Source organism: Marmota flaviventris, chromosome 13 (genome assembly GCF_047511675.1).
Source record: "Marmota flaviventris isolate mMarFla1 chromosome 13, mMarFla1.hap1, whole genome shotgun sequence".
Taxonomy (NCBI): Eukaryota; Metazoa; Chordata; class Mammalia; order Rodentia; family Sciuridae; genus Marmota; species Marmota flaviventris.
In genome coordinates, this window is record NC_092510.1 from 100,630,547 (window position 1) to 100,658,066 (window position 27,520).

Here is a 27,520-nt window from a genome sequence, read left to right on the forward strand (position 1 = left end):
GAGACATTCCACTGGGGGATTTACCAACTCAGCTAGATTGCCGCTTGAGTTGGGCCCATGGGCTGGAGCCAATCCCATCTTCAAGGTTACAGTGAGCACTCAGCCGGGCATGTGCTCTGTGGGTCACGGAACAACACCAGGGCCTCAGCAGGAAGAGGAAGACAATCTCTTTTCTCTTCTGGGTTGACGGAGGGAAGACTGAAGTGAGGCTATGAGAGCCTGTCTTGGGGGCTGAGGGACTGTATGTGTGGACTCAGACAAAACAGACTTTGCAGAGGGACAGTGGAGAATCAGCTAGGAACCACATCTCTGGGGACATAGAGGAGCTGAACTAATGCTGAGTCCAGACACAGAGGGCTGTGTGAGTCTGTCTTGCTGCAGCTGCAGTCAAGAGCTCTAGACTAGGACTGTGCCTGTGAGGCAGGGAGAGCACTTGTCAGGCACGCCCCAGGACCTGGGCTCGAACCCCAGCACGTCAAAGAGTTCTGTGTTACAAACTCACAATCCCGCTGCCCCTTGGGTTCATTTCATTCACTTTAATGCTTCTACATACACAATTTCCTTAATTTTTTTACTTTTACAAAATTGAGAAAATATATATACTCTTCTGAAATATTTCACATCAATCAAACCTGTTATTATCATTTCTAAACACTGTGCAATATTCTAGGGATATACCATAATTTAACAAGTTTCCTATTACAAATATTTACATTTCCTACTATGTTACAGGACAAATTCTTAAAAATTGCTGGTCATAGAACATGTACATTCTTCAGGCTCTGATGAGTCTTACCAAATTGTCCTCCAAAAGGAATACAGCATTTATTGTCCCATCGGCAAGGAGACTAGCATGTCTAGGGATAGGAGCTGACCACAGGAGAGATTCTCACTAAGACAATATTCATTTAGTTTATATTTATTGTGTGTCCATTTTTTTGCATGACACTGTGACAGGTGCTGTGGATACAGTGGTGAATAAAGCTCTCACCCCTCTTTGAGTTCTTCCGTCTCCCCAGGTGGCAGGTCTGGGCAGAGGCACTGTAGCCTAGTAACCAGTCAGGGGTGCTACACACAGTGCTGTAGCACGTGTCTGGCATCCACAGGCCCTGGGCTGGATCCCCAGCAACACACACCCAGAATTCTCTGCATATTCTGCTGGGGTGTGGCTCAGTGGCACAGTGCTTACCTGACAAGTGCTGCGTGAACCACTCAGCCCTGAGGACACAGTGGAGCCATGCTCCGCACTGACGGCCCACGTTTAGCCACTTTCTTCCCCTGTTCAGGTGGCCCAGATGCCCTGTTGCAGGGTTCTGCTAAGGGGCGGCCCACACAAGGCACTTGGAGACTAGAAGGCAGGAGGAGGCAGAAGCCCTTATATAGCATAGAGACACATGTTCCTATAGAGGCACATGTTGGCGAAGGGACATGTGCACAGGCTGCCGTGAGGGCAGCAGCAGTGGACAGCCAGGGGTTCATGGAGCTGCTGGGAGGCAAAGGGGGCTTCAGTGTCCCATGCAGGGGCTACAACAGCTACCTGTATAGTCTCAAACTCTGGATAATCCAACGCCCCCCCCCACGCTGACTCCTTCATCCCATTTAACAACCTCTATAACCTAAAGCCCAACAAATTCTCTGTTTTGCTTTCCTGAATGACAGAAAAGGCTGCCATTAAAATTACCCTTGAAAACCCAGCAGGAGTTGTCCTGAGGCTTCCGACAAGCCTCAGAGCCAGGCTTTCAATCAACGACAGAAGAAACTGCTGCTCCTCTTTTTGTTCAGCTGGATACCACATGAACGCAGTATCCAGCTTTCAGAAGACAGCTATATGAGGAGTACCATTCACAGACACTAGAGTCTAGGCAGATGGGGTGTGCAAGCAGTGACACACACCAGCTGGAGGAAGAGAAGATCCACACATCCACCTCTCGCCTTTCTGCACCAGGAATGAACTGCACCTGAGCCCTGGAGGAACAGAGTGCAGAGTGGCATGTGTCTCGGTGCTGAGTGTGCCGTGCACCCACACAACCAGCACCACGGGTGAGCCCTCCCCTCTACTGCTCTGCAGCCCCATGGGCGTGCTCCTCTCCACATAACAGCACTTTCATAGGAATGTTAGTAAGTTTCTCATGCTCCACAATAGACGCCATCACCTGTTCCGGCCATTGTAAACATCACTGCCGAAAAGAACTTTACTAAGTGCTATAGTTTGGATGCCAAATGTCCCTCAAAGGTGCACGGGTTTCTGGCCCACATCCTGGTCCTGGATGGACTATAATTTTTGAGTTTCCCTCCGTGTGAGGTAAGCTGGCTGAGAAATATAGCGAAAAACCACCCAGCACAGAAAATAATTTTCAAAGAGCGAGGGCGGGATGGCTCTGCAACCTCAGGGGTCCTGCCTCCACAGTGGGAGGAGAGAGAGAAGAGCCCACTTTTGCTTTATTTATACAAGGGGGCTGCAAAGGATTTCAATGGAATGTTCTTTTGCCAAATAAGGTAGGAGGGGGGCTGTCCAAGCCCAATGGGTAATGCCCAAGCCCGGAGCTAAAGAGCAGCCTCTCTAGCCCAGTGAAGACCGAGCTTACCACATGCTTTGTGTAATCCATTAAGTGGGAGAAGCCTCAAAATGACTTTTAATGCCAAACCAAAATCTCCTTGGCTTCAAGGCCGAGTAGAGGCTATTCAGATAGCTCAGCGATGGCCCCCCATACGTGCTAAAAGCTTGGTTCCCGGAGTGCTGTTGCCAGGAAGTGGCAGGACCTTTAAGATGAGGGGCCTGGTACAAGGTCTCCAGGGTGGGGCCTCCCCCCCCCTCCTCTTTTGCTTCCTGGCCACGAGGCGACCAGTTCTGCTCTGCCGTGCACTCCAGCCATGCTGTGCTGCCTCACCACAGACCAAGGCAACAGGACCAACTGATCATGGAGTGGAGCCTCCAAAACTGTTGAGCCAGAACAGACCTTTTCTCTTTACAAGCCGACTGTCTCAGATATTTTGTTAGAGTAATGGAAAGCTAACATGTTAACATGTGTACAAATTAAGACAAACTAACAAAAAAGGAAAAGAAATGGTAACCTCTGCTTAACTTTGTTCTTCTGTGTCTTCTCCTTCACTATCATCTTCAGAATGAAAGATATCTCTAAATAGGAAAACCTGCTTGGGTGCTGTGGGAGTCTGGATTCTGGTCCCTTTTCTCGCCATCTTCTTTTTTAACTTTTCTTTAAGCACAGGTAGACTAGTCTTGTAAAGGTAGTCGATGATCTCTGCAGAACACAAATTTAACCTTGAAATTATTCACCTGCACAAAACCTCTTACATCAAAGAACATAGGATACAATAATGCACCGATCTTATCACCACAGGTTACTCACTTTCTCTCGCCCAGACCTTGAACAAACCCTATGAGTTAGGCCCTATTTTTAACCCAGTTTCCCAGTGAGAAAACTGAGGCAGAAAGAGCAGCTTGCCCAAGGCCATGGAGCTAATGGGGGTGCAACCTGGGAAGTGGCGTGAGCTAAATGCAGAGCAGTGCCTCAGCACACGTTCCAGAGTCCAAGGTCACCCCAACTGTGGCTCCAGGCAGAGCACCACTGCTGGGAAGGCTATAGCACACCTCCCTGGAGCATGTTATAGGGAAACCCAGATTGTGCACTCTGTACAGAGAATCTATGTTTCTAACTAGTGCCCCACAGAGTCCCGATGGATCTGAGTGTGGGAGCCACACAGCTAAACTCCCTATGGAATCAGGCACCTTCCATTCTTTCTAGAACAGCATGTCGTGTGGTGTGAGTACATGGGGAAGTGTGTGGGCTATGCTGTCTGCACACGTACACACGTGCCATGTGCACATGTGTGCACAAGTGTGTGTGACAGAAGCACCAGCAGGACACAGTTACTGAGTGGTCACCAAGTACCAAGCACCATGATAACCACATAACATGGTGCATCCCCTCACTTGGTCCTTTTGAAACTCCTGCTAGATGAGGATATGATTGCCAATATTCACCATTTTACACCTGGTGAAGCTGAGGTTCCAGGAATCACGTCACCTGCCCACATGACTGGCTCTGAGCCACCCATGTTCAAAGTACTGACCTGGAAACGTCTTTCTCTGCCAAAAGGGAACACAGGCCGCCTTCAGCTTATAAAACTTAGTTTGAACATAAGATGGAGGCACATCGCTTTAGAAAGAAAAAGATGAAAATGTCAGTTAAAAATTACCATTTCAATACTTGTGTAGTAAGCACATTTATTCAGGTGGGGGCTATAGACACACCTGGTTTTCTTATCTTGAACCTGAAATCATCACATGCATAAATGTGTGATAGAAATGAGACATATAGGGCTGGGGATGTGGCTCAAGCGGTAGCGCGCTCGCCTGGCATGCGTGTGGCCTGGGTTCGATCCTCAGCACCACATACAAAAACAAAGATGTTGTGTCCACCGAAAACTTTAAAAAAATTTTAAAAAAAAGAAATGAGCATATAGAGTCATCTGCTGTGCACGAGGCATCCGCCAAGCTCAGGCTCCCCAAAATTATAAGAGCAGGATAACTCAAAACGAGGAAACCCAATAAAGCCAGTGATTTCAGCGACACGGCAAACCAGCCAACGCCAGGGGAGTTGTAAGCACTGGAAAAACCTTTTTTTAAAAATATTTATTTTTTTAGTTATAGGTGAACACAATGTCTTTATTTTACTTTATGTGGTGCTGAGGATGGAACCCAGTGCCCCAGGCACGCTAGGCGAGTGCTCTACCTCTGAGCCACAACCCCAGCCCTGGAAAAACCTTTTTGTAGTCTCAGAGTGTCATCAGCAAGGAAATAAGAAGCTACAAATTAGAAAAGAAGGTTGAAAAAAAGAGTAACAGTGAGAGCAAAGAAAACCGGGAACCAAAATCAGATGGTCCTGTTGAAAATGCCAGTGAGGACGAGGCGAGAGAGAGCCAATAAACACAGTGGGTCCCACTGCACTCAGGTGATACAAGACCCAAGGCAAGGGAGACCTGGACCCCAGACAGCTATTGGTGTCAACCTGAAGCAAATAAGTTATCCCAGTAATAGGAGAAATGACACATGACGCTGGAGGCAACAGAGAAACAAAGAGATGAGGAGGAGGAAATATCTGGTGTGAGGAGTGTGGGATGATATCTGCGGTCCCTTCAAAGCCAAGGAGGAAGATGAAGACCGGGAAGAGGACGAGGCAGAAAAAACCCTAAAGGGAACTTTGATCATTTGTATGGTCACCAAGAACATGGTGAAAGGACAGGTCAGCCATTTCAAAGTGAAACTGACACCAGTGTAACGCATTACGACGACAGCAGTGGGTGTACAGGTGTCTCCTGGTGGAGAAGCACTGCCTAAGGAGTGTACTGAGTGTCAAGCTGCATGTTACTTCACTAGAGAAAACTTGGAGAAAATGGATGAGCAAGCTTCCTGACTGCCTGACTTCACATCAGGCTCTCACCACAGACCTTAATCCCATTTTAGAGGCCCTGAAGGACAGCACAGAAGTAGAAGTGGATGAAAAAGTGAGGAAAAAGAAAGAGCCAGAAAAATGGCCAGCTCTGGGCCCTCCTCCCAGAAGCACGCCACAGACAGGCTTATCTTGGCTGGTGGACTGTCCCCAGTTCCTGCCAGGCCAAGCCTTTTGCTCAGGTGCAGTCAGGGTGACCATCTACTGAGGCACGACAGTGAAGAGCTCACAGAGCCAGGACAGTGGCTGGCTTTCCAGAAGCTACCTGCCTTTTCTGTGTGACTGGACTTAGGCCACATGGCTACTTTTTTGAGAGGGAGGCTAATCATCATCACTGTGGAAATACTGCAAGGTGCTGTCTTTTGTTTCCAGGCGTATTTCCAGGTACTTGTGCCCAGGTCAATCGAGCAGAGAGCGAGGACTGTGGGCACTTCCCAGCTTGCTGACCTGGGCTCCTGTTGACCCTGCCTTTGTTGTGGCAACACTACATGACTCACGCGTCATCATGTTTCCCCTGGACAGTGAGATTCATTGATGTGGACATTTCAGGGGTAAGAAATTGAAGAAATAAACAAGGATATTTTCCCATTACTCTTCAAAATGTGTTTTCGATACACCAGTATAAATCCTGCCTGTCAAAAAGCATTAATGCCGGGGCTGGGGATGTGGCTCAAGTGGTAGCGCGCTCGCCTGGCATGCGTGCGGCCCGGGTTCGATCCTCAGCACCACATACAAACAAAGATGTTGTGTCCACCGAAAAATAAATAAATAAATATTAAAAAAAAAAAAAAAAAAGCATTAATGGACGATTTCACAGAAATTTTTTTTCTCCTATCTCTTTGTCAGCCCTGTGCTTCTATTCCAGCAAGCAGCTTGGGCAAGTGTTTTAAAAGCTGAACAAATGTGACACTGTTTGCTTGCTTGTTTTTTGAAGATAAAATGGCTGATTGTAAAAGTTACATTTATTTATTGTATAAACTTGGGCCCAAGATGACATTTTTAAAAAATCTTGTTTTTAGATATACAAGAATACGATCTCTCTATTTTGTTTGTTTATTTTATGTGGTGCTAAGGATCGAACCCAGTGCCTCACATGTGTGAGACAAGCACTCTGCCACTGAGTCACAACCCCAGGCCCCTAAGATGACATTTTTAACCAGCTTATGAACAATCTTGTTAAGTTGGAAAATATAGAAAATAGTTTTTCTACAGGATAATTTACGACAGTCAAGTTGGTGATGCCTGTCCATTAACTTTTTATGCATCATTAATAAAATTACAATAAAAAAGAAAGAAAGAAATGAGACACATATGAAGTTATTGCTCATTTGGACCAAAAACAACAAAGCAGCTAGGTGCAGCTCAGGCACGGAGCGCATGCTTAGTGTGTGGAAGGCCCTGGGTTCAATCGGCAGCACCAAACAGTAGCAGCTCTTCGGGACGGCTCTGCTCAGCTGAAGGAGGAAGTCACCAGTGAAGACGCGGTGTGGCAGCTAACCCATGTGGAGCTTGCCTGGGGCTGGCTGCCAATGGCCTCACACACCACCAACAATCCTCGAAATACTCTGGGCTGGAGCTGCTCCTCTCCCTCTTCTCCCTCTCACTTTGGAGGTGAGGAAATTGAGGCACAGCTAACAAAGGCGGGTGCTAGGACTTGTGCTGAGTAGTCTACTCCAGATCTACACCCTGGTCACCACCCTTCAGACAGGTACATTTGTCACAATTCCAAGGTGGATATATATTTTTTTATGTGCAGAACTAAACAAACAAACAAACAAAGCCTACGGTGTTTTGATTTTCAATTTACAATATATTTCAACTAATAATAAGCAGGACAGAAACAACCAAATCTAATATTGTTTTTAAAGTAAAAATCACTTAACTAAACTATCTGGATTTTTTTTTTTTTTTTTTTTTGTACTGGGGATTGAACCCATTGGATCACACCTCCAGCCTTTTTAATATTTTAAGACAGGGTCTTGCTAAGTTACTCTCTCACTAATTTGCTGAGACTGGCTTTTAACTCTTGATCCTCCTGACTCAGCCTCCTGAGCCATGGGATGATAGGCGTGTGCACCACGCCCAAAAAGGAAGAAAAATTTAAAAGGAGCCAAGCACCCATCTTAAAAAGTGGAAAAACAAAGCAAAATATTAACTCAAAGAGAGCTGGGAAGTTTTAAGAGACTTTGAGCACATTCCATTTACCTTTAGTGTCTTCAGTGGGGGTGGAGGTGGGACGGTTGATCAGATTTGCTGATCCACAGTACACAGAGTTCTTTTTTGGGGGTGTGGTGTTGGGGATTAAACCCAGGGCTTGTGCACGTGAGGCAAGCACTTTACCAACTGAGCTATATCCCAAGCCCCAAAGTTCCTGAATACACATGTTTATGTAACATGCACGTACCCACCAATGCTCCACGCAGTTTGTCACCAAGAATATATCTTGGAGCTCTCTACTGCCACCTAAAGGCTTTCTCATTCTCTCCTGAGCTACACAGTATCTCACCACACCAGAGCCATCTATCTACCCACCCAGGACACTATCAGTGGGCAGTCAGGCTGTTCTAGAAAAACACTATACATTACATTGTTCTGCACAGAAGTCATTTCAATTTTGTGTGAATTTATTCTGTAGAATATATTTCTAGAAATGGAATTACTCAATTCCAAATAGATTCACTCAAAAGGAAAAATTAGAATTTTCAATGGCACTGAGGCCATAGAGCACATCAAATCTGCCACATATTAACAATGTCCAGAGGGGGAAACGCGGAGGCTTAGCAAGGATGGCTTGAGCTACTGAAGGGGGTGACAGAAGCAAAGGGCCATTTGTTTTGTATTTGTCTAAACTTTCTCTGACAAAAAGTTCCGGGGGGTGAAAAAAAAACTACAATGCTGGTAAAATAGTACATAGAGGAAAACATATGGCTTTGAATTACAGCAGAAAAAAAAAAAAATTTAAAAGAAGCCAAGCACCCATCTTAAAAAGTGGAAAAACAAAGCAAAATATTAACTCAAAGAGAGCTGAAGGAAAAATACAATAAAGAGCAGAGCAGACCCCAAAACAACCAGCAGAGGGTGGGCAGCTCAGAGCTGGTTCTTTGAAAAGACAACCTCTATGACTCTTGTTCAGGGAGAGGAAAAATCGGAACAGTGCTCCTGTTCTGTAGCAGGCACCTAGGGTAGGATGCCCAGGAGGGGCACGGGTGTGGGCTTCCGTGGGGCTGGGGCCACCCTTCACTGTTTCCCCTCCCAGCAGCCTCTCCAGTTCTGGACCGTGTAACCTACTTCCTATTCTTTAAAATATTATAAATCTCACACAATAAACCCAAGTCCTTCTTCCTTTTGGGTGTGGGTGTAATATTCAATTCTGTATTTGCATTCTCATATGCCTCTAAAAAAATCCTAACTAGAACACAGTCCCAGAACCACATTAACTCACCAGAGCAAGAGCAATGGCAGGACATTATAACCATCGGGGAGCTTGGAAAACAGAGGACACCCAGGCTCCACCCCAGACCAACACTCCTGGACTGCCTGGCTGTGGCATCAACATTCCCAAAAAGCTCCCCAATGAGCTCAATGTGCAAGCTGGGCTGAGAACCCAAGTCAGGGCGCCACGAGGGTCACAAAGCTCCAGACTAGGCACACAGGGAGAACCGTAACCACTGCCATGTCTGCAGACAGTGCCATGTCGTCATAGCACTCATGACACTCATATGTCTCAGTAACCTGGGATGCAGGGCAGCCTGGCTCAACCGCTGCCGTCACACACCCTGGCCATCCTTTGTCCCTCTGATGTGCCAGCCACTGCCTGCCTCCCCTGACTTTCACATTGCTCCCCTCTGCCTAGGACACTCTTCTACTCCCATCTGGTTTATGTGTTGCCCTTTGTGACCACCTGGAGAGGTCTTCTAACCATCCTATGTCATGACTCCCTCCCCAGGTCTCTTCTACCCTACTTTATTATTTTGTTAGGACCCAAGCTGTCTGAAACTAGCTTACTTGCTTACAGTCTTTGTTAGAGGAGAGGTGAGCCCTGGAGTCCTAACTCACTCGAGTCTTGTGTGTCTCGTATGCAATACGGGGTCAGGAAGTAAACTCCGTTACTGCCATCACTGCTGTCAGCATAGTTTGTTGAGGGTTTTTAGGTCAATTCCTTAGTATACAAAAATCTCTCTATCAACGGAACCGAAGCTCTGCCAGGGAAAGCAGCTGTCTTGTTCAATGCTGCATCTTGAGGCCAGGAAAACGCAAGGCACACAGCTGCTCATCCTGGTAGATGAAGAGCGACTGGGCCTTAATTTTCTAGTAAAGAGACTGAAAAGGAGCACACGCCAGAACCTCTTGGTCTCCAAGGCAGAGTGTGCACAATCTGTCTCTGCCGCCTCGCCTGCCATGGTCAGTGGACAGCATGCTGACACTTTCCTAGTTACAACCATATTTTGGGGGGGGGAGGTGGGGTACAACCAGGGATTGAACTCCGGGGACATTCAACCATGGAGTCACATCTCCAACCCAATTTTTGTGTTTTAATAGAGAAAGGCTCTCACTGAGTTACTTAGTGCCTCACTATCGCTGAGGCTAACTTTGAACTCGAGATCCTCCTGCCTCAGCCTCCCGAGCTGCTGGGATTACAGGTGTATGCCACCACGCCCAGTCTACAATCATATTTTTCAATTGAACACTCAACTAAGTGGGCTGGGGTCACAGTATCATGCTCTACCTGAAGTCTAATCTCAGAGCACTTCGGGTATGACGAGCCACAGCCCTCAAGTGCACAAACACACAGAAAACAAAAAACGTCCAATTAATGCTATTTAGTGAAATGAAAGCTTACCTAGCTAACAACTCAGTACCTTTAATTGTCTGCTTCTAAAATTTATTATTTACTCTGAGTTACATCAAATTGGTTATCTTGCAAACCGGATTAATTTTAAGTATCATTTACACATAATTCCATATGCAGCATGAATTTCAGACCCACTCTTTAAATTCTGAGTCATCTCTAGTTTGTAAGTAACTTAATATTTAACAAATGGTCTTACCCTATGGCACTAGCAAGATCTTCCCAATCTATTTCATTGGCGTCTTCCACATTTATTTCATATAACCTGTAAGAAAGAACAATGAAAATCTCAAGCAAAAATCAGGACAAAGCACATCTTCATGGAACCCCGGGATGTCAATGGCTGGAGGCAGCTGGGGTGTTTGTCCCATCCAAGGCCAGGCCACCAGGCATGTCAGTGACTGAGCATCTGTGCTCAGCACTCACAGCACGACAGCCATGGTGTGAAGACCTTTCTGCATCGTCACTTAGAGTGACCCTTGACATCTGTGATGAGGTCGGGGGACAAGGCCCATTCTAGACTCAAGGAAATGGGATTGACAGGCAGGCCACTTGCTCAAGGCTTCACAACTAACAGGTGTGCCAGCACTGGCCCCGGCCTGCCTGACCTGACCTGCTCGTCTATGCTGTCTGTCTCTCTGGCAAGGGAAGAAAGGTGGCCATGTAACTAGCCAGGCGAGTATCGAGAACCAGGAGGCACCCCAGTGAACCAAGCAGAAGGGCTGACAGGGCGCCCAGAGCCAAGCTCTCCGCTCTTTGCTGTTAGTTGGTCAATACAAGCCCAGGCCACATCTCCTTTGCCCTTGGAACGCTCCTGGGAAGACTCTAAGAGACCAAGCCACAATGCAGAGCAGCAGGGCTCTGTCTGAATTTTCTACTCACATTTTCCAATGGACAGAAATAACTCCCATCCATAGGGAAAGCTCTGAAGACTGAAATAACCAGTGAAGGAGTACACAGAATGCTCCATGCACATGTCTCCACCCGACCCTCCCAAGGACAGCAGGAGGCAGGGAACTTCTCATCTTCAGCCTCATTTAAGGCAAACAAGCAGACTGAATTTGTTCCACCCACAGTACCTGTAGAAAGTGCCAGAGCTTGTACCTAACCCTTAGCAATGACACGGCAATCTCTGCTATGTCAACAGCCACTCTGGCTAGAGAGAAAACCCATTAAAATAGCACCAAGTTCTGTCCCTGTACCTTTCAATAAGGTTGATTTTGGCCTGCAGCGCGTTCACTCCACGATACACAAACCCACCATTAGTCATCCTCTTGGTCAGAATTTCCGTCCTGTGTGAAAAGGAATAAAAACTTCTTTTTTATTTCTAACATTTCGATGACTTTCTAATGTTCAACACATTTACCATCATCAAGAACATACCTATTTGAAGAAAAAAAAAGAAAAAAGTGGGAAGGAATCAGTAAAATGATAGAAAGTTATTGATTTCTTAAATTTGAATGATGGATGGGAAATTCTACAAATTATAAAATTTTCGTAACAAAAGTTTTAAAAAGGGAGGAAAAAAAATAAGCCTATTAACAGGTGCTATGCCTATTAAAGGTGCTGTTTAAACTCAATTCACGGGCTAGGGCTGGGGCTCAGCAGTAGCCACTTGCCTGGCATGTGTGAGGCACTGGGTTTGATTATCAGCACCATGTGTAAATAAATAAAGGTCTAAACAACAATTAAAAAAATAAATAAATAAACTACTCAATTCACCTTTGTTTATACAGCATATGGACACTGTCCTTGTTACCATTCCCAGTGTCTGGAACACCAAGCAGAGCACATTTAGAAAAGTGGTAAGAGAAGTAATGAGCCTTCTAGTGTCAGTAAAGCTCTGAGTGACAGTGCTCACCCAACTAAACACTTAAAAAAAAATACTAATCTTGAAGAATGAAATTTGGTACAATCTGATGGACAGACTGTTAGCTCTTCAGATCACATTCTTGATAAAGGAGATGCTAGGCACCCACGTAGGTGACCGACACTGATCTCCCCAACAGCCCGTTGTTCACAGGTTTGAAAAGTATCACCTGAGGCCACTTCAGCGTTACCTGAGGTAGACATATGTTCAGCATGCAAAGTTTCCCATTTTAAAATTACAAACACTTTTGTCTGCCTTAAATGTGTTGATTCTGAAGGGCACCAGCCTTGATCACCCCCCCTGAAATGCTCAGCCGTCACCTCCTGCTGCAGCTTGGGCAGAAGGGCTCTGCTCCCTCTGTGTCACATGCCCCCAACAACACTCTGTTCTCTGGAGTTTCCCTAAGTGTAGTCTCCCATGAAAACCAACAAATATGGGGCTGCGGCTGCAGCCAGATCAGGACTGAGCCTCTGGGTGACTGACCAGGGTGCCACTGGCTCACTGCAGGTGAGAACAGAAAAGCCAGAGAGAGCAAAGCTAAAAAGGCAAAGCCACAATCAATGACCACCATTCTCAGGACTTCTCTTCTAAACCCGAGTTTCCTACCATTAAAAAAAAAAAAAAATGCTCTCTATGGGCTGGGGATGTGGCTCAAGTGGTAGCACACTCGCCTGGCAGGCGTGCGGCCCGGGTTCGATCCTCAGCACCACATACAAACGAAAATGTTGTGTCCGCTGAAAACTAAAAAATAAATATTGAAATTCTCTCTCTCTCTCCCTCTCAAAAAAAAAATGCTCTCTAGTCTTATAAACGAAATAAAGTCAGAGTCAAAAATCAGAATTCCATTTCATTATTAAAAAGGCTTAAGTTCTGGGTGAAGAAGCCATTTGTTCCAGCATGGAACACTCCTCAAGCCAGCAGCTTGCACCTATCTTTGAGTCAGAGCAAATCAGGTGCTCATTTAATTCAGATGTTGACACTGGAGCAGTTGGGGCAGTGGGCCGCAGAAGTTCACTTCTGACCTGTGAGTGTGCATGGACGTTCTTAGCAGCCTCGCCTCTCCGCCCTAAACCAGTGAGCAACGCAGGAGAGTCTTGTTGAAGTTTGTATTAGAAGTCGTAAACTTACCACTTACTTTTGCACTGCATCCAATTTCTGGTTTCCACTTTAGCTTCCACTTCCACCCAGGATATGCCCTTGTAGAGTTTTTCCCGGACGATTGACAGGCGACCTTCAGGATTCTCTTGGAGTTGTGAATCCATCTCTTCCATCTCCTGGGGAGACATTTTCTTTAAAATCACCTCTTCAACAGCCTTGATGAGCCTCCGTGTTTCCGTCTTATTCCAAGCACCGTGATTTCTTTCTGTAGACATAAAAGGATGGCCTTGTAGCTGCTAATCTACATGCTTTCAAAAACAACCCGAAACAAGAAAAAGTCAGGCACTTGTCAGAAGATAATGGACGACATCATATTACAAACAAAAAACCATCAAATTGGGGCTGGGGTTGTGACTCAGTGGTAGAGCACTTGCCTAGAATGTGGGAGGCACTGGGTTCGATTCTCAGCACCACATAGTAAATAAATGAAATAAAGGCCTATCAGCAACTAAGAAAGTATTAAAAAAAAAAAAAATCAAACTACATGCTAATTTTTTTTAAGTTTTAGTTGTAATTGGACACAATACCTTTATTTATTTATTTTTATGTGGTGCTGAGGATCGAACCCAGGGCCCCCGCACGTGCTAGGCAAGCACTCTACCTGAGGCGCTCTACCGCTGAGCCACAATCCCAGTCCAAATTACATGCCAATTTAAATAAAATTATTAAGCTTTAGTATTTGGCCATGACTCTTTTTCAGAACCAAAGCCAGAAATTATTAAACAGACGTCCCAGGCTGGCCGTGTAGCTCAGTGGTATAGAACTTGCAGTGTGCATAAGGCCCTGGGTTCTGCCCCAGTGCTGGAAAAAAAGTCCTTTCTTTAAACAACGATTTCATTCAACTTCAATGAAGTTGTTCTTCCTGTTTCCAAGAGCAACGTCTACTACGCGACACTGTGAGGCTCCCAAGCATGTGTCAGGAAAGAGTCCAACGACTTTCTTGTCATGCACACACCTCCCTCCTCAGCTCCTCCTGTGATATTGGTGGTCACTGTGATGCCCACCCAGCACTTGACAAGAGGTCCCAGAGTCGCCCTAAGGCCATCCTCCTGTGCAGATGTCAAGAAGCATCAGAGGAGCTTATTCCCTGTGGACAGGCAGGTGTCAGAGCATTAGAGTTAGCATCAGACCACAGCCTGCACAGGGCTTCAGTTTGGCCCCCAGAGTATTATCCCCTCCTGCTCCACAATAATAATTTGGATAAATATTTGGAAATAAAGAGATTTCCAAAGGGAGAAAAAAGATACTTAGAATTCACAAAAATTTTTTTTTGGTACCGGGGATTGAACTCAGGGGTACCCAACCACTGAGCCACATCCCCAGCCCTATTTTGTATTTTATTTAGAGACAGAGTCTCACTGAGTTGCTTAGCACCTCACCATTGCTGAGGCTGGCTTTGAACTTGTGATCCTCCTGCCTCAGCCTCCTGAGCTGCTGGGACTACGGGCGTGGCCACCGTGCCTGGCACAAAATATTTTTAAAATTCCAGATTTTTGCTTTTCTTCTTGGAAACTGAAAGGACTGGCTGCATCACACTACTTGAGTGCCAGAACACGGACTCTGTGTTCAATACACCCCACCTGAGGCCCGTTTTCTCAGAGCAATCTGGGACGTTTTAACGGGAAGAACGTAATTAAAGGAACTTTCTCTAAATGAAGAGTAAAACTGACAGAAGACACCAGTGCTTTTCCTCCCTGCCAAAAGGCCACCGAGAGCGCGCTTCCCTCCCACAGGCTCCTCCAACTAGCTCCCCATCCAGCCTCCATGGCAGTTATATTCTCACTAAACTTAGATGTAGTCAAAACCAGTGTAGTAAAGGTAGCACAGGTTCACTGAATGCATAAAAAAGTGAAATGAATGAGCAGAGAAAATGACCCTAAAATAAAGAGTGCTCTCAGAGGCCAGCCAGCAGCAACCTCTGGGGGCTGGCTCAGTTGTGGCTCCTTCACCATGAGGTGAGTCACTTACGACTGCTGATCTGGGAGAACTTCAGGGCAACCGAGAGGCTGCTTCGGGCCACCATGGCTCCAATCTTTTTCCAGTCGTTCCCGTGGAGGGAATGGTATGCCTTCAACTTCTCCGTATCTCCTTGGCTATACCTGAGAGAAGAAGAATGTTCCTAAAAATGGTCACTGTAGCATGCTGCCAGCATGGGAAGAGCCAAATGCAGGGCGCCAGGAGCCTGCATCCAGGCCTGACGATCCCCGCTCCCATCCCTGCATCTCAGGATCTCAGCAGAGCAAATAACTTCTCGGTCCATTTTCACCTCCCAGCCTCTGTACCTGTGGTGGAGGCAGTCCGCTGACCCGCTGCCTGAACAGCAGTACAAAGGTGCCCCTCAGAGAGGGCTGCCCTGCTCCCCTCCCCAGCTCTGGTCATGACCTGCAATTACACATCACGGGCTCTCGCTTGCTGGTGTGGCTTCCTCTAGACCATGGCTGCCTGATAGAAATATGTTAGCCTCACAGGGATTCACTTTCATGGAGTATTAATGAAATTAATTGAAGAATACATTCTCTTTAACCCCATGAAGAATGCTATCATTTCATTATGTAATTCGTATCAAAAAACACTGAGCTGTTTTACATTCTTTCCTTCATATCGGGCCTCCCAAAGCCAGTGTTTCCTTGACTCTTGCAGCACACCATAATTTGGACCCACTAGGTTTCAAGCGTCCAACAGCCACCCGAGGCTGGTGGTCATATTGTGGATGGCCCAGCTCTGGAATGGAAGTTCTACAAGAACAAGGACCCTGCTGGTAATGTCCTCTATGGTATCCACAATGCCTAAGAGACAACAGATATTCAGTAAACATGTAGCCAATGGCTGAACACAAATACGTATCTTTTTAAAGATTTAAAATGCACCAACCCCATGAAAAAACAATTACCAAAAAAAGCACTATAAAATTAAAAATACATTTGAGATTAAAATACCTTAAATATTTTAAGTGAAATAAAGCAATCATTCTAACAAACTAAGATTCCTAACCCTCAGTATGGGTAGAGGAACGCAGGTTATGTTACTGCTTTGGCAAACAAAAGAAGTTCTAGGAAAATACTAATTCCTGATAATAGCAATCCAGAACTCCTTCAGCACAATAACATCTTAAGGCTTTCAGAAACTCATTGTCAATGCAGACCACTGGAACTCTACAGGGACTCTACGCTCTTCATTATTAAGAATAATGGTGGGGCTGGGGTTGCGCCTTGCACGTGAAGGGCCCTGGGTTAGATCCTCAGCGCCACGTAAAAATAAATAAACAAAAATAGAGGTACTATGTCCAACTACAACTAAAAAAAAAATAAAAATAAAAAATAAAAAATGAAGAATGGTGTTGGGGCTGGGGTTGTGGCTCAGTGGTACAGTGCTTACCTAGCACGTGTGGAGTGCTGGGCTCAGTCCTCAGTACCATATAAAAATCAAATAAAGGTACTGTGTTCAACTACAACTAAAAAACAAAATATTTTTTAAAAAAAGAAGAAGAATGGTGTAGCTGGGTGTGGTGATGCACACCTGTAAGCCCAGTGGCTCAGGAGGTTGAGGCAAGAGGATCAGTAGTTCAAAGCCATCCTCAGCAAAAGCGAGGTACTAAGCAACTCAGTGAGACCCTGTCTCTAAATAAAATACAAGATAGGACTGGGGATGTGGCTTTGTGGTCAAGGGCACCAGAGTTCAATCCCCAGTACACACACACAAAAAGAATAATGGTATAAAATAAAACCTCCTAGTACTTCCCCCTCAAGGTAGTCAGGGTCTTCCTGAGATAAAACAGCAACTTAAAGATGCTTGCAGCAACAGCACAAGGGAACTAGGAGGGATAAGTGTACAACAGGGAAAGAGATGTGCTGCCCTAAATTCTAAACCTAAAGCCTTGGTCTTTGACTTCCTGGTTCCTTTCAGTGAGGAACTCTTCGGTTAAAGAAAGACTCTAAGGTAGTGACCACCCCAACACAAATCATGTGGCACAAACAAACAAATTAACTTCTTAAATCATTTCAATAATAAGAGTATTACTATTCCAAAGTTTATTCTCGTACTTATGTTGCAAGCAAAAACAGGTTACCCTTGCTGCCACCACAGACTTGCCAAAGGCATGCTTTTAAGTGCCATTTAAGACACCGTCTTCAGTGAATTTTCCTAAAGCTCTACTCACACTGTCTAATCTTGGAGTTTGGGAAAAGGGTAGGGTGGGTCTGTGTGTGGAAACTTTCCTCACCCAAAGTTGAGAGTAAGAACCACATTAAGCGCTCTGCATAGAAACCCCAGAATTGCATGTAAATGACCTAATGTTCATTTTTACTTCCACCTTTAAACCCAGAGAATTGTGCTAAAAGGCAGACGGGTGCATCATGTGCGGAGCGCTGAAGTCCACAGGCACTTATGACAGAGGAGAGCAGGGGTGGTGGTGAGAGAGGAAGGGCGTGTTGAGTGCTAAACCAAACACAAAGGAATGCCGAGATTCAGGCAGAGGTTACAAAAGGATTATTAAAGAGGTGGAAACTTAAAGGACCTTGAAGACAAATTGAAAAATATCCAATCCAGTTTCGCATGTAAAGTTCCTCATGACTTTTGTTTTCCATCTGGTGCTAAGGATATTTTGATTTATAATGTCAGCAAAGAACTTTTTCTCTAGAGAACAAAGTTCTGGCTTGAATTACAAGACATTTTTCTTACCTGCCTTTGTAATTATTGACGTCAAACATCTTTTTTGCTCGATAGTATACGAGTTTCCAGGGCCGAGCAATGCCCTTACCTACAGTCAGAAGAAACAAGAGTCAGAGGGGTCTGAAAAGGCTGGAGTGAAATAGTCACAACTGCAGCAGGGACCCAGGACAGCCTCCCTCTGTAGCTGCACTAACTATCCTCAGCCCCGTGCTGGTCCCGCAGAGCTGGCCTGGGGAGCAGACGCCTGCCATCATTGCTGCCCTGGAGAGCTTTGCAAACTGGATGCTAAGGCACTGGAGACTCCAGATTCTGGTCTACTCAGTTCATGGAAAAGACCCATAGAAGGCAAAGTATTTTTAACATCATTTGAATTAAAAAGAGAAACACCCTAAGGCAGGGGACACACATCAACAGTTCTCCATAAGATGAAACTACATTTTTCTTGCTTTCCCTCTCTAGAAGACACCACCCCACCCTCCTTTACTTGGCTCCTTTACTGCATGGCCTCCTAATCTCCCACAGCATCCTGAAGGAGGGCCCCAGCCCCAAGCACACAGCCCACCTCAAGAACTGCAGGAGACCAAGGTGCATGTAGGCATGGGCTTTGTGCAGCACATGCAGAGTAACAAGAATGGGACAAGACACCAAAAGCCACAAATATTGCCAAGTAGGAAAGACCAAAAGTGATCACTTTTTTTTTTTTTTTGATACCAGAGATTGAACCCAGAGGCACTTTACCACAGAGCCACATCCCCAGCCCTTTTTATTTTGAGACAGGGTCTCACTAAATTGCTTAAGGACTAAGTTGCTGAGGAAGGTCTCAAACTTATGATCCTCCTGCCTCAGCCTCCAGGGTTGTTGGGATTACAGGCATTTGCCACCGTTCCTGGTTTAACTTTATTTTTCACAAAATTCATAAAAGCACTGCAGCTGGGAGACATGGACACGTTCCAAATCCCCAAAAGTTCAGACTGGCAGTAAGAATGCTATTCACCACAGCAGCAATTAATACGTACTGCAGGCAGGGGATGGGAAAACTGGAGGGTCAGGGTAAGCACTTCTGAACTCACCAATGTGCACCCTAAACGCATGCTTTCTTTTCAATTCAGTAATGGCAGACTTCTCCTCTGGGTATCTGTCTGTGTATAGCAGCTTGTCTGCATTTTCAATTCCTGTCAGAGACAGAAATTCTTGCACATTTTTCTCTATCTGTTTATTTTCCTTTGCAGAAAATTTGCCAAATCTAATAGCAACACCTAGGATTGAGGAGGGGAAAGGGAGAGAGAGCAGGTTTTGTCAGTAAGAACAAAAGCAAACCCCTGGCTCTTAGAGCACCAGGCCCACCTGTGAGGAGCAGCTGGGCTGGTGCCCTTGCCCTTCATCCCAAACCCCACCTTCAGAACCCCTCCCTTCCTTCAGATTTCCCCCAAGGTCCTCCCTGCTCATCCCAGTCAACTTTCCTACTTCATCAATCTTCTAAAAATAGTTAATATTTATATTAACTATTATGAATAACATATATTCATTAAAAATCCAGATAGCATTAAGTGAAAAGTTTAAAAAAAAGTCCCTTCCCTCCCCACATGGAGGGTGGTGCTCTGCCTAAGCCGGCAGGAAAGTGTCAGAGGTGTCCAGTGCATACACTCTGGGGAAGGGCAGCAGACATCACACCCTCTTCCTGTTCACCAAGCAAAGCACTCATTGACTGCTACATAGTATATTTGTCTTTCTTTCTTTTCTTCCTTTTTTATGTGCTGGAAATCCAAAGATTGTCTTTTTGTTCTCAAATTTATTCTAAAAATACTTTTCTTTGGTACCAGGGATTGAACCCAGGGGCACTTCACCACTGAGCCATATCCCCACCCTTTATATTTTGAGATACGGTCTCACTGAATTGCTTCGGGCCTTGCTAAGTTGCTGAGGTTGGCTTTGAAATTGCAATCCTTCTGCCTCAGCCTCCCAAGTCACTGGGATTAAGGTGTGTGTAAATGCACTCAGTCTAAGAATACTTTTTATGAAATACATAACTCAAAAAATTTCAAGATGGGGCTGGGGTTGTGGCTCAGTGGTAGAGCGCTCGCCTCACATGTGAGAGACCCTGGGTTCGATCCTCAGCACCACATATGTCCATGTATAACTAAAAAAAATATTTTAAAAAAATTTTAAGGTAATGTTAATAAAAAGGATCAAAATCAATAAAAAGGACGCTTAGAAACTACTCTATAAATGGTGTGCACATGTAGTTTGTCTATTTCTACATCTCTTCAAACTGATAAACTCGTTTTACTTTCTTCACTGACCAGTGCTATTGGGCCTCCCCTGGTAGACATGCAGGAAATGGTGCTCATTTGCAGAACACAGCCTACACCAAGCACTGAACCAAGGAGAGCAGGTTCTGCCTGCTGGAGTCCATGCCCACCACAACCAGCTCATCCTCAAATCACCATTTTAGGGAAAGAAATTACACTTCATCTCAGTTGACATTAAGCTGCCAATATTTTAATTTTATTATCTCCCTTGTGTCCTCCACCAGAAGTGGGGCAAGGAGGAAAACGCAGGCCCTTCATTTTGTCATTCCACGGCTCAGAAAACAACACTGGGAGGAGAGAGCCCAAGGGGCTAAAGGATGTTTTTTCTGTGAATCTGTCAACCTGAATCACTCACGACACAGCCCAGGAAAGTCCAACCTCCACTAGGGGCCACAACCTCACCCTGAGCTTTAAATTCTTTAAACCGTCCCAAGTCGTCACGGTACATCCGCTTGATGGTAGTGGCAGCCCTGTCCTTTATGTCAGGAATGAACTCCTGGAGCTGCCTCACGGCGGAATCCAAGTCCACATCTGAGTCACCAGACTCTCTCTGCTCTTCAGATAAACGTCTTGCTGTGGAATCCCCAGGCAATGCCAAGCCATGCTCTTCCTCAACTGCAGGGTTTAACCTAAGAGGGAAACCGGGTTAAACACTGACTATCGCTTGCCCTGACGGCCAGTCAACTGCTTTCCTAAATGACCCTCAGTCTACCAGAGTTCAAGTTAGACAGGACCTTGGAGTTGATTCAGCTCATGATTCTCAACGTAACTTGATGTACATGGATATGTGTCCAAGGTGGCCTAGGAAGTAATGTGAAGCCCCAATTCTACCAAATACTGTTTATACTACTATTTCTCATCTTTTTTTGATTTTAGATATTAACTCTCATCAGTAAAACCCTCTTTTATTTCCACTAAGAATCAGAATTGAAAAAACAATTCTTCCAGACCCTCCCAATGAGCTGAGCTTTATAACACGATGTTACCAAACGGTTAGGTCAGTGTTCCGGGTTGGCATAGTCAGAGTTGTTTTTACTCAGATAGTTAGGGCCTCATTTTCTCCTCTGATTATTTTCTATATAGGTACTGTAAGTCCTCCCCAAACTCTCTGCAAGGCGCCCCCATCTGCCCTTAGTATGCTCGGTCACATCAGCGACCCTCTCAGACTGGCACCACCGGAGGGAAGGGAGAACAGCTTCCAGAAACTCACAACTGAGGTGAGCTAAGAGCCACACTCCTGCCTCGCAGCAATCAGTGGTCTGGAAACTGATCTGGGTATCAGTTTGGGAAAAGGGTCGGGTGGGTCTGTGTGTGGAAACTTTCCTCACACGAGGACAGAGGACACAAGTGGGCCCATGACTCTCATCAACGCCACCTGACATGCCCTCCTCATAACTTTCATGTGGAAATATTTTAAGCCAGAACAGGCGTGAGAAAGTCACTGAGTCAAAATGGGGAGAAAATCGGTCCTGAGGGACTATGAGATAAAGTGGTCTTTAAAAAACCTCTTTATCTTCATCCATCATATAGCATACTTAAATGGCATTTATATAAATAATGGTTTCACTACATTAACATGTAGTGACAATATTAAACCAAGATTTTTTTTTTTTTTTGGCTGTTCTACAGAATGTGAAGTATAGTATATCAAATCCTTCTTCCTTTTTATGGATGCATTTTGGGATCTTAAATATCTTTTCAACTTATATAGTTTCAGGATTCAAAATAGCTCTTACTGAAATCTAGTTTAATTGCTTTCCTTTAGACATGAAGATATTAAGCCACCTGCCAAGTGTGCTCAACTAAATATGTGCATTATTCTGCATGTGAAAGCGCCTGTGACACCTGCCACTTACTGCCCTGTGCTGAAGGAAGAGGCCTCACGCACACAGCACAAGGCAGCCACTCTCACCTACCTCTGCGCCTCTGGCACCTGCTTCTCCCCCTGCGCGGCCTGGGCTCTCCCCTCTAGGGGCCGGACTGTCACCCTTTCTTCCACCATGGTGCTTTCGCCCTCCGGTGAACCAGAGCGCGTGTTCCCAGAGTTTTCAACCAGTGCTGAAGAACCACCAGACTCCACAGGGCTTTCCGTGGAGACGTGCCTCCTCCTCTTGGCCTTCTTCACAGCGCTGGACCTTCTCACCCTCTTTAGTGTGTCACTGCCTTCTCCAGCCTCTGCTTCAATGGCCACCTGAGGTTCTTTGGGGGGATGGTGAGCTAGATCCCCAGGCCCCGCTGAGGCCTCCCATTCCTGCACGCTGGACCTTTTCCTTTTTTTTTTCTTAGACTTCTTTTTACCAGTGGACACTGGTGGTTCTGAGATTTCCCCTTCAAGGCTCAGAGAAAACAAGGGTGGCTGAGCCGGTGACTCCAGCTGGGGCAGTACATTGCCCCCTCGAGGGTCCTCGGGTGCTGCGACTCCCCCCGGCTGGCTCCGACTCTTTCTCCCCCTGGCTCCGCTCCACGGCTCCTCTGGCCCACCTTTAGGAGACTCAGTGGCCGCGTGCTCACCCACCACACACCCTTCTGCTGAGTTTTGCTCTCTGCTGATATCTACGTAGACGACATCCACGTCTCTCCCCAAGTTCTTGGGCGTGTTCTCAATGTTTTCTTTATCCACGAGGACATAAGCAACCCCTGTTTCCCGGTCTACCCCCAGAGCACTCTTTCTCCTCTTTTTCTTCTTCTTGTTTGTAGAAGTAGCCTTTTCAGTCTGATCACAGATTTCTGGTTTTTTCAAAGGAGAAGAAATTAGAAGCTGGACATCTTTTTTCTTCTTACTCTTAGTTATTTGAAGCTGGTCACCTTCCAGAGGGGAGATTCTGAAACTTTCATGGGTATGTTTCTGGGGTCTTTCCTTATATGCAAAGTACTTTTTGTTCTTCTTGTCAAAAACTGGAGTATAATTCTCAAATCTGTTTGACTCTCCTTCCATTTTATTCCTACAGGGAAATGTGACAACAACTTTTATTTAATTTTTAAATGTATTTGCATTTTATTTTATTTTATTTTGGTACTGGGGATTTAACCCAGGGGTACTTTACTGCTAAGCTACATCCCCAGCTTTTTTTAAAAAATTTTGATACAGGGTTTTACTAAGTTGCTTAGGGTCTTGTTAAGTTGTGGAGGCTGGCTTGAACTTGTGATCCTCTTGCCTCAGCCTCAGAGTCACTGAGATTACAGGTGATTACCCTGCCCAGCAATTTTTTGGATTTTAAACATTAGCGTGGGTGGGGAGATCTGGCAAAATGAAACTATATGACAAACAAGAAGCCTGGAAACATAATTGTAAATTATATATATTATTAAAAATGCAGAGGAGGCTTACTGCAACCAACTGTCCAGTCCCATTGCCTTTATGATGTAAAGGACAACACTCTGCACACTCAGGTCCCTGCCCCTCATAGTCTCATCTCTGACCTGTCCAGCTGTGCTCCTGCCACATATGCCTTGTTATGGTCCTTTAAATATGCCCTTGGGTCTCCTGGGTGACCTCTGCTGACTCCCACCCTCTGGCCTCCTGCCATCCCTCACAGCACAGCTTTAAGGTCACTTCTTCAACAAAGTTTTTGTTGCCCCCTGGGGCTTGGCCCACTCACCAAATGGTATCTTTCACAAAAAAAACTATACTTCTCTTTGGTAGCATTTAGCCTAGTTGTAATTTTAGTGTCCAACAAAGAGTAAAAATCCTGCAATGTGCTGGAATAAATTTGCATAAGGCTGTAAGGGTAATACAAATACATAAAGCACACACATTTTAGAATTTAAATATAGTAAGAAACTTATCTTACCAAAGAGAATGGTTAAAAAATAAAAATTTGTAAATGTCACATACTTCTTGCTCTATATTGGTTCTGATTTCACAATTTTAGATTTTATTTGTTTATGACTAGGTAATTCATTTATGTGGTTCATAAATCAAAAGAATCTCCTTGCATTTCCCCTCCTGAGCACCCAAGTATTCTGATCTGCAGCTGCTGCTGTCACTAAACGACAGACCCTCATGGCCTCAAGCCTGAAGGCTGTGTTTTCTGCAGAAGGCACGTAATTTATCTTGGGGAATAAATGGCAGCTGAGAGAACAGGGCTGCTGAAAGAAAAGGATATGAAAGAACATCTTACACTTCAAGGCAAGTCCCTTGGCCCCTGGACCTTATCTCCCATGCAAGCACTGTTGTGGTGTGAACTGATAAATACAATCAATAAGAGTAAGTTGTAGGTTATAGATTAGTAAAGAATATAGATTATAAGATTTTGATAAGTGAGATAATTATAAAGCAAGAACTGTCATAGGCAGGCTTAAGACGCCATTTTGCCACCTTCTTAAAAAAAAACTATTATAAGAGCTATTTCTGAGAAACTGAAGTGAAAACTGTTTTCTTATAAAAATTGTCTTTCTATACTTTGTACCCCACAAATTGTACCCTACTCAGGATGCAGCAGTGGTCGTGGTGCGCTACATCCTGGATTTGAATGCCCTTGTGGGTCTACATGACTTTGAAGTAGATTCTCGCCCTGCCAACTCCCGCCCAAATTCAGGATGTGACTGTCTAGCACTTGCTTGAACCCAGGACTGTGGTCAACTGAACTGCAAAACTAATGCTTTTTTTTAGCTTCTGTTTATCCACTTGCCTGCTGACTGGAAAACTCCGGTCCTGCCTACAGCCCATAGGTCCCACTTATTAGTGTTTAATTTCTGTAACTGGCTAGCTTACATGGCGATAAGCAAGTCACTGAGTTGTGGTTTTTGTCCTTATATTCTTCTTGGATGGACCAGAAAGCTGCTGTCCTATCACAGAACTTTTTTAGTCTCTATACTGGGTTACAGTCCCTGGCCAGGTAAATAAAGATCTCTTTTGGTTTGAATTCGGACTTAAAAGTGCTTTCTGAAGCGGCTCCTCCCCTAACAGCCCCTAGAGGTCTGGTGGCCTCCTCCCAGTTGTCAAGCAAGCTGGGAACCACCCTCCAGAAAGACAAGGGGTGTATGACCTCTCTGAGGACTCAGCTATAGCAAAAATGAGTACTGTGTTGACTCCCTACTCAGATAGGGTCTAGCAGGTTTTGTCTTATGCACCTGTATAGCCCCAGCATCTAGCAGAGTACCTGGCTCCTAGGAGGAGCTCAATGAATGTCTTTTTTTTTTTTTTTTTTGGTACAGAAAATTGAACCCTGGGGGCCTTAACTACTGAGCCTTTTAAATTTTTACTTAGAGACAAGTCTCATTAAGTTGCTTAGGGCCTAAGTTGCTGAGGCTGGCTTTGAACTCCTCAGCCTCCTGAGCCACCAGCCACCATGCCCACCTGGCTCAATGAATGTCTTCTTGAATAAATCAGTGCCTTCTCTTTGGCTGCCCTTAACCTGCTCAGAATGGCTGAAGGAAAAAAAACCTCACAACTAGACAGAAGGGAACCGCTGCAAATAGTTGGTTCCTGACTACAGATGGGACTTGAACACTGCCCAGAAATCCAACTCTGTTTCTCTACATCTATGTGCCCTAGAGGGTAGCTAGAAGAGACATGAGGCTTCTGAGCTCTTGAAATGTGGCCAGGCCAAACTGCACTTATTGTAAAATATATGTTGCATTTCAAGATTCAGAACAAGAAGGTAAAATATCTCATTAATAATTTTTATATGCTGACTTAATGTTGAGATCAGAGTTTGGGTATTGGGTTAGGTGAAATACACTCCTAATTCTACTTGTTGCTTTGATAACTTTTAATGTGTTTACTAGCAAATTGTCAACGACATACTTGGCTTGTATTGTACTACTTTGGATAGCCTTGCTCCAGGCACTTCATTCACTTTTTTTTTTTTTTAATTTTTTTTAGTTGTAGATGGACACAATACCTTTATTTTGTTGTTGTTGTTTAAGTTTTATGTGGTGCCAGGGGATTGAACCCAGTGCCTCACCCATGCTAGGCAAGCACTCTACCCCTGATCCACAATCCCAGCCCCTCTTTACACTGTTCTTGAAATATTTCAAAATTCCTTCACTTCAACAAAGTTCTAAATGCCATTCTTCTCTCTCACTTGCAGCAGACAAACTTGCCTCCAACTTCACACTCATACAATTTAGAAAAGAAATACTTCACCTTCCAAACCCAACATCCCTGCTTCATCCTCTCCCCTTCTCTTGCTGCAACAAAGCATCCCTTCTCCTGACAAAGGCCATTTCCAGCCATGTGTGTGCTGGATCCCAACCCTCTTCTGCCTTCTCAGAATCATAATCTTGCCCTTGAACACACCCACTACAGGAAGGAGATGCCTGCTGAGGATATGGAAAGTGAATACCTCCCAATCAACAAGTGAATCCTAATGTGCCATCAGGAAGCCCTGGGACCCCCTACCAGAGCACCTGAAACGTAAATCTTGACAAGTCCCTTTAAAACCTCCCTGTCCCCCTGGATCTGGAGAGTCACAACCTTTGGGACAGGAGTCCCAGGTGTTTCTCCTTTGCTAGCAAAGCAATAAACCTTCTTTTTTCTTTTTCTCAAAACCGTGTCCTCATTATTAAATTGCCATTGATTGGCATTGGGGACAGGGATCAAGCTCTCAGTTACAAGGATGACCTTTCAAATATATAGTCGTTACCTGCTAAAAACTTTTTACGGCTCCGGGACCACAAGGCTCTAGGATTGGTCCTGATCCGCCCGATCGGCCCAGCTCTCCACCTCTCACCTGGGCTGGGTGTCGGACGCAGCCGTGCCTCAGTTCCCACAACACACCACGCTCCGACTCCTCCCGGGCCCAGCAAAAACCGCTCTTCCTCCGCGCCGCCCTCCTCCCTTCAACTGGGCCAGGCACGGAGGCCCTTTTCTCCAGCGTCCCGGGCCCCTGGGTGCACCCGGCTTCCCCGCGCACAACCCGCGGCCCTCAGGCTCCCCCGGCTCCCCCGGGCTCGAAACTCATCCGACCGACGGGGCCAACGGCTCCCCCCGCGAGCACGCGCCATTCGCAGTCCCCGCCACCTCCGGGCGGCGAGGTGAGGCGGACTTCGGGCCTCCTCCCACGCCGTCCGCCTCAGTTCCGGGTGGCGAGGCCAGGAGTAAGCGACGCCGGCCGCCCTGCGCCCCCGCGCGTCCCAGGATAACGGGGTCATCACAGTCGCCAGCCGGCGCTCGGCCACCAGGACCCCGCCAATTCCCAAGCCTTCCAACCTACCCCGCAGGACCGTCGCAGCCAGCCTTCTGACCCGG

General features: G+C 45.6%; 1 protein-coding gene, 1 non-coding gene and 1 pseudogene across 5 annotated transcripts; 2 read left to right on the forward strand and 1 right to left on the reverse strand.

Moving 5' to 3' along the window:
- Nucleotides 1-516: 516 nt before the first annotated feature.
- On the reverse strand, nt 517-27,520 carry Ttf1 (transcription termination factor 1). Of its 4 annotated transcripts, XM_027942521.2 has the most exons (12): nt 27,486-27,520; nt 22,242-23,267; nt 20,728-20,954; nt 19,087-19,272; nt 18,026-18,104; nt 15,317-15,447; nt 13,319-13,553; nt 11,523-11,612; nt 10,520-10,585; nt 4,093-4,178; nt 3,073-3,260; nt 517-1,965 (listed from the first exon to the last, which is right to left on the reverse strand). In XM_027942521.2, exons 2-11 carry the CDS (start codon nt 23,258-23,260, stop codon nt 3,079-3,081), a joined length of 2,301 nt encoding a protein of 766 aa, XP_027798322.2. In that variant the 5' UTR covers nt 23,261-23,267; nt 27,486-27,520; the 3' UTR covers nt 517-1,965; nt 3,073-3,078. The 4 variants fall into 4 exon arrangements, with proteins under 4 accessions (XP_027798322.2, XP_071457201.1, XP_071457202.1 ...); XM_071601100.1 differs by having other exon boundaries at nt 517-3,260; XM_071601101.1 differs by lacking the exon at nt 27,486-27,520 and adding an exon at nt 26,916-27,051 and having other exon boundaries at nt 517-3,260.
- On the forward strand, nt 4,381-5,679 carry LOC114094000 (la-related protein 1B-like; annotated as a pseudogene).
- Trnav-cac (transfer RNA valine (anticodon CAC)) lies at nt 20,067-20,139 on the forward strand. Its single transcript has one exon. It is a non-coding gene; the product is annotated as a tRNA-Val (tRNA).

What these genes read in the sequence shown, in the direction of transcription:
- Ttf1 (XM_027942521.2), bottom strand. Translation starts at nt 23,260, where the DNA reads ATGGAAGGAGAGTCAAACAGATTTGAGAATTATACTCCAGTTTTTGAC. An exon ending in GTCAATAATTACAAAGGCAG is followed by an intron (nt 15,448 to 18,025) that starts GTAAGAAAAATG and finishes TTCTTCTCTCAG; the next exon opens with GTATAGCCAAGGAGATACGG. An exon ending in GCAGAGAAAGACGTTTCCAG is followed by an intron (nt 3,261 to 4,092) that starts GTCAGTACTTTG and finishes TGTGTTCTGCAG; the next exon opens with AGATCATCGACTACCTTTAC.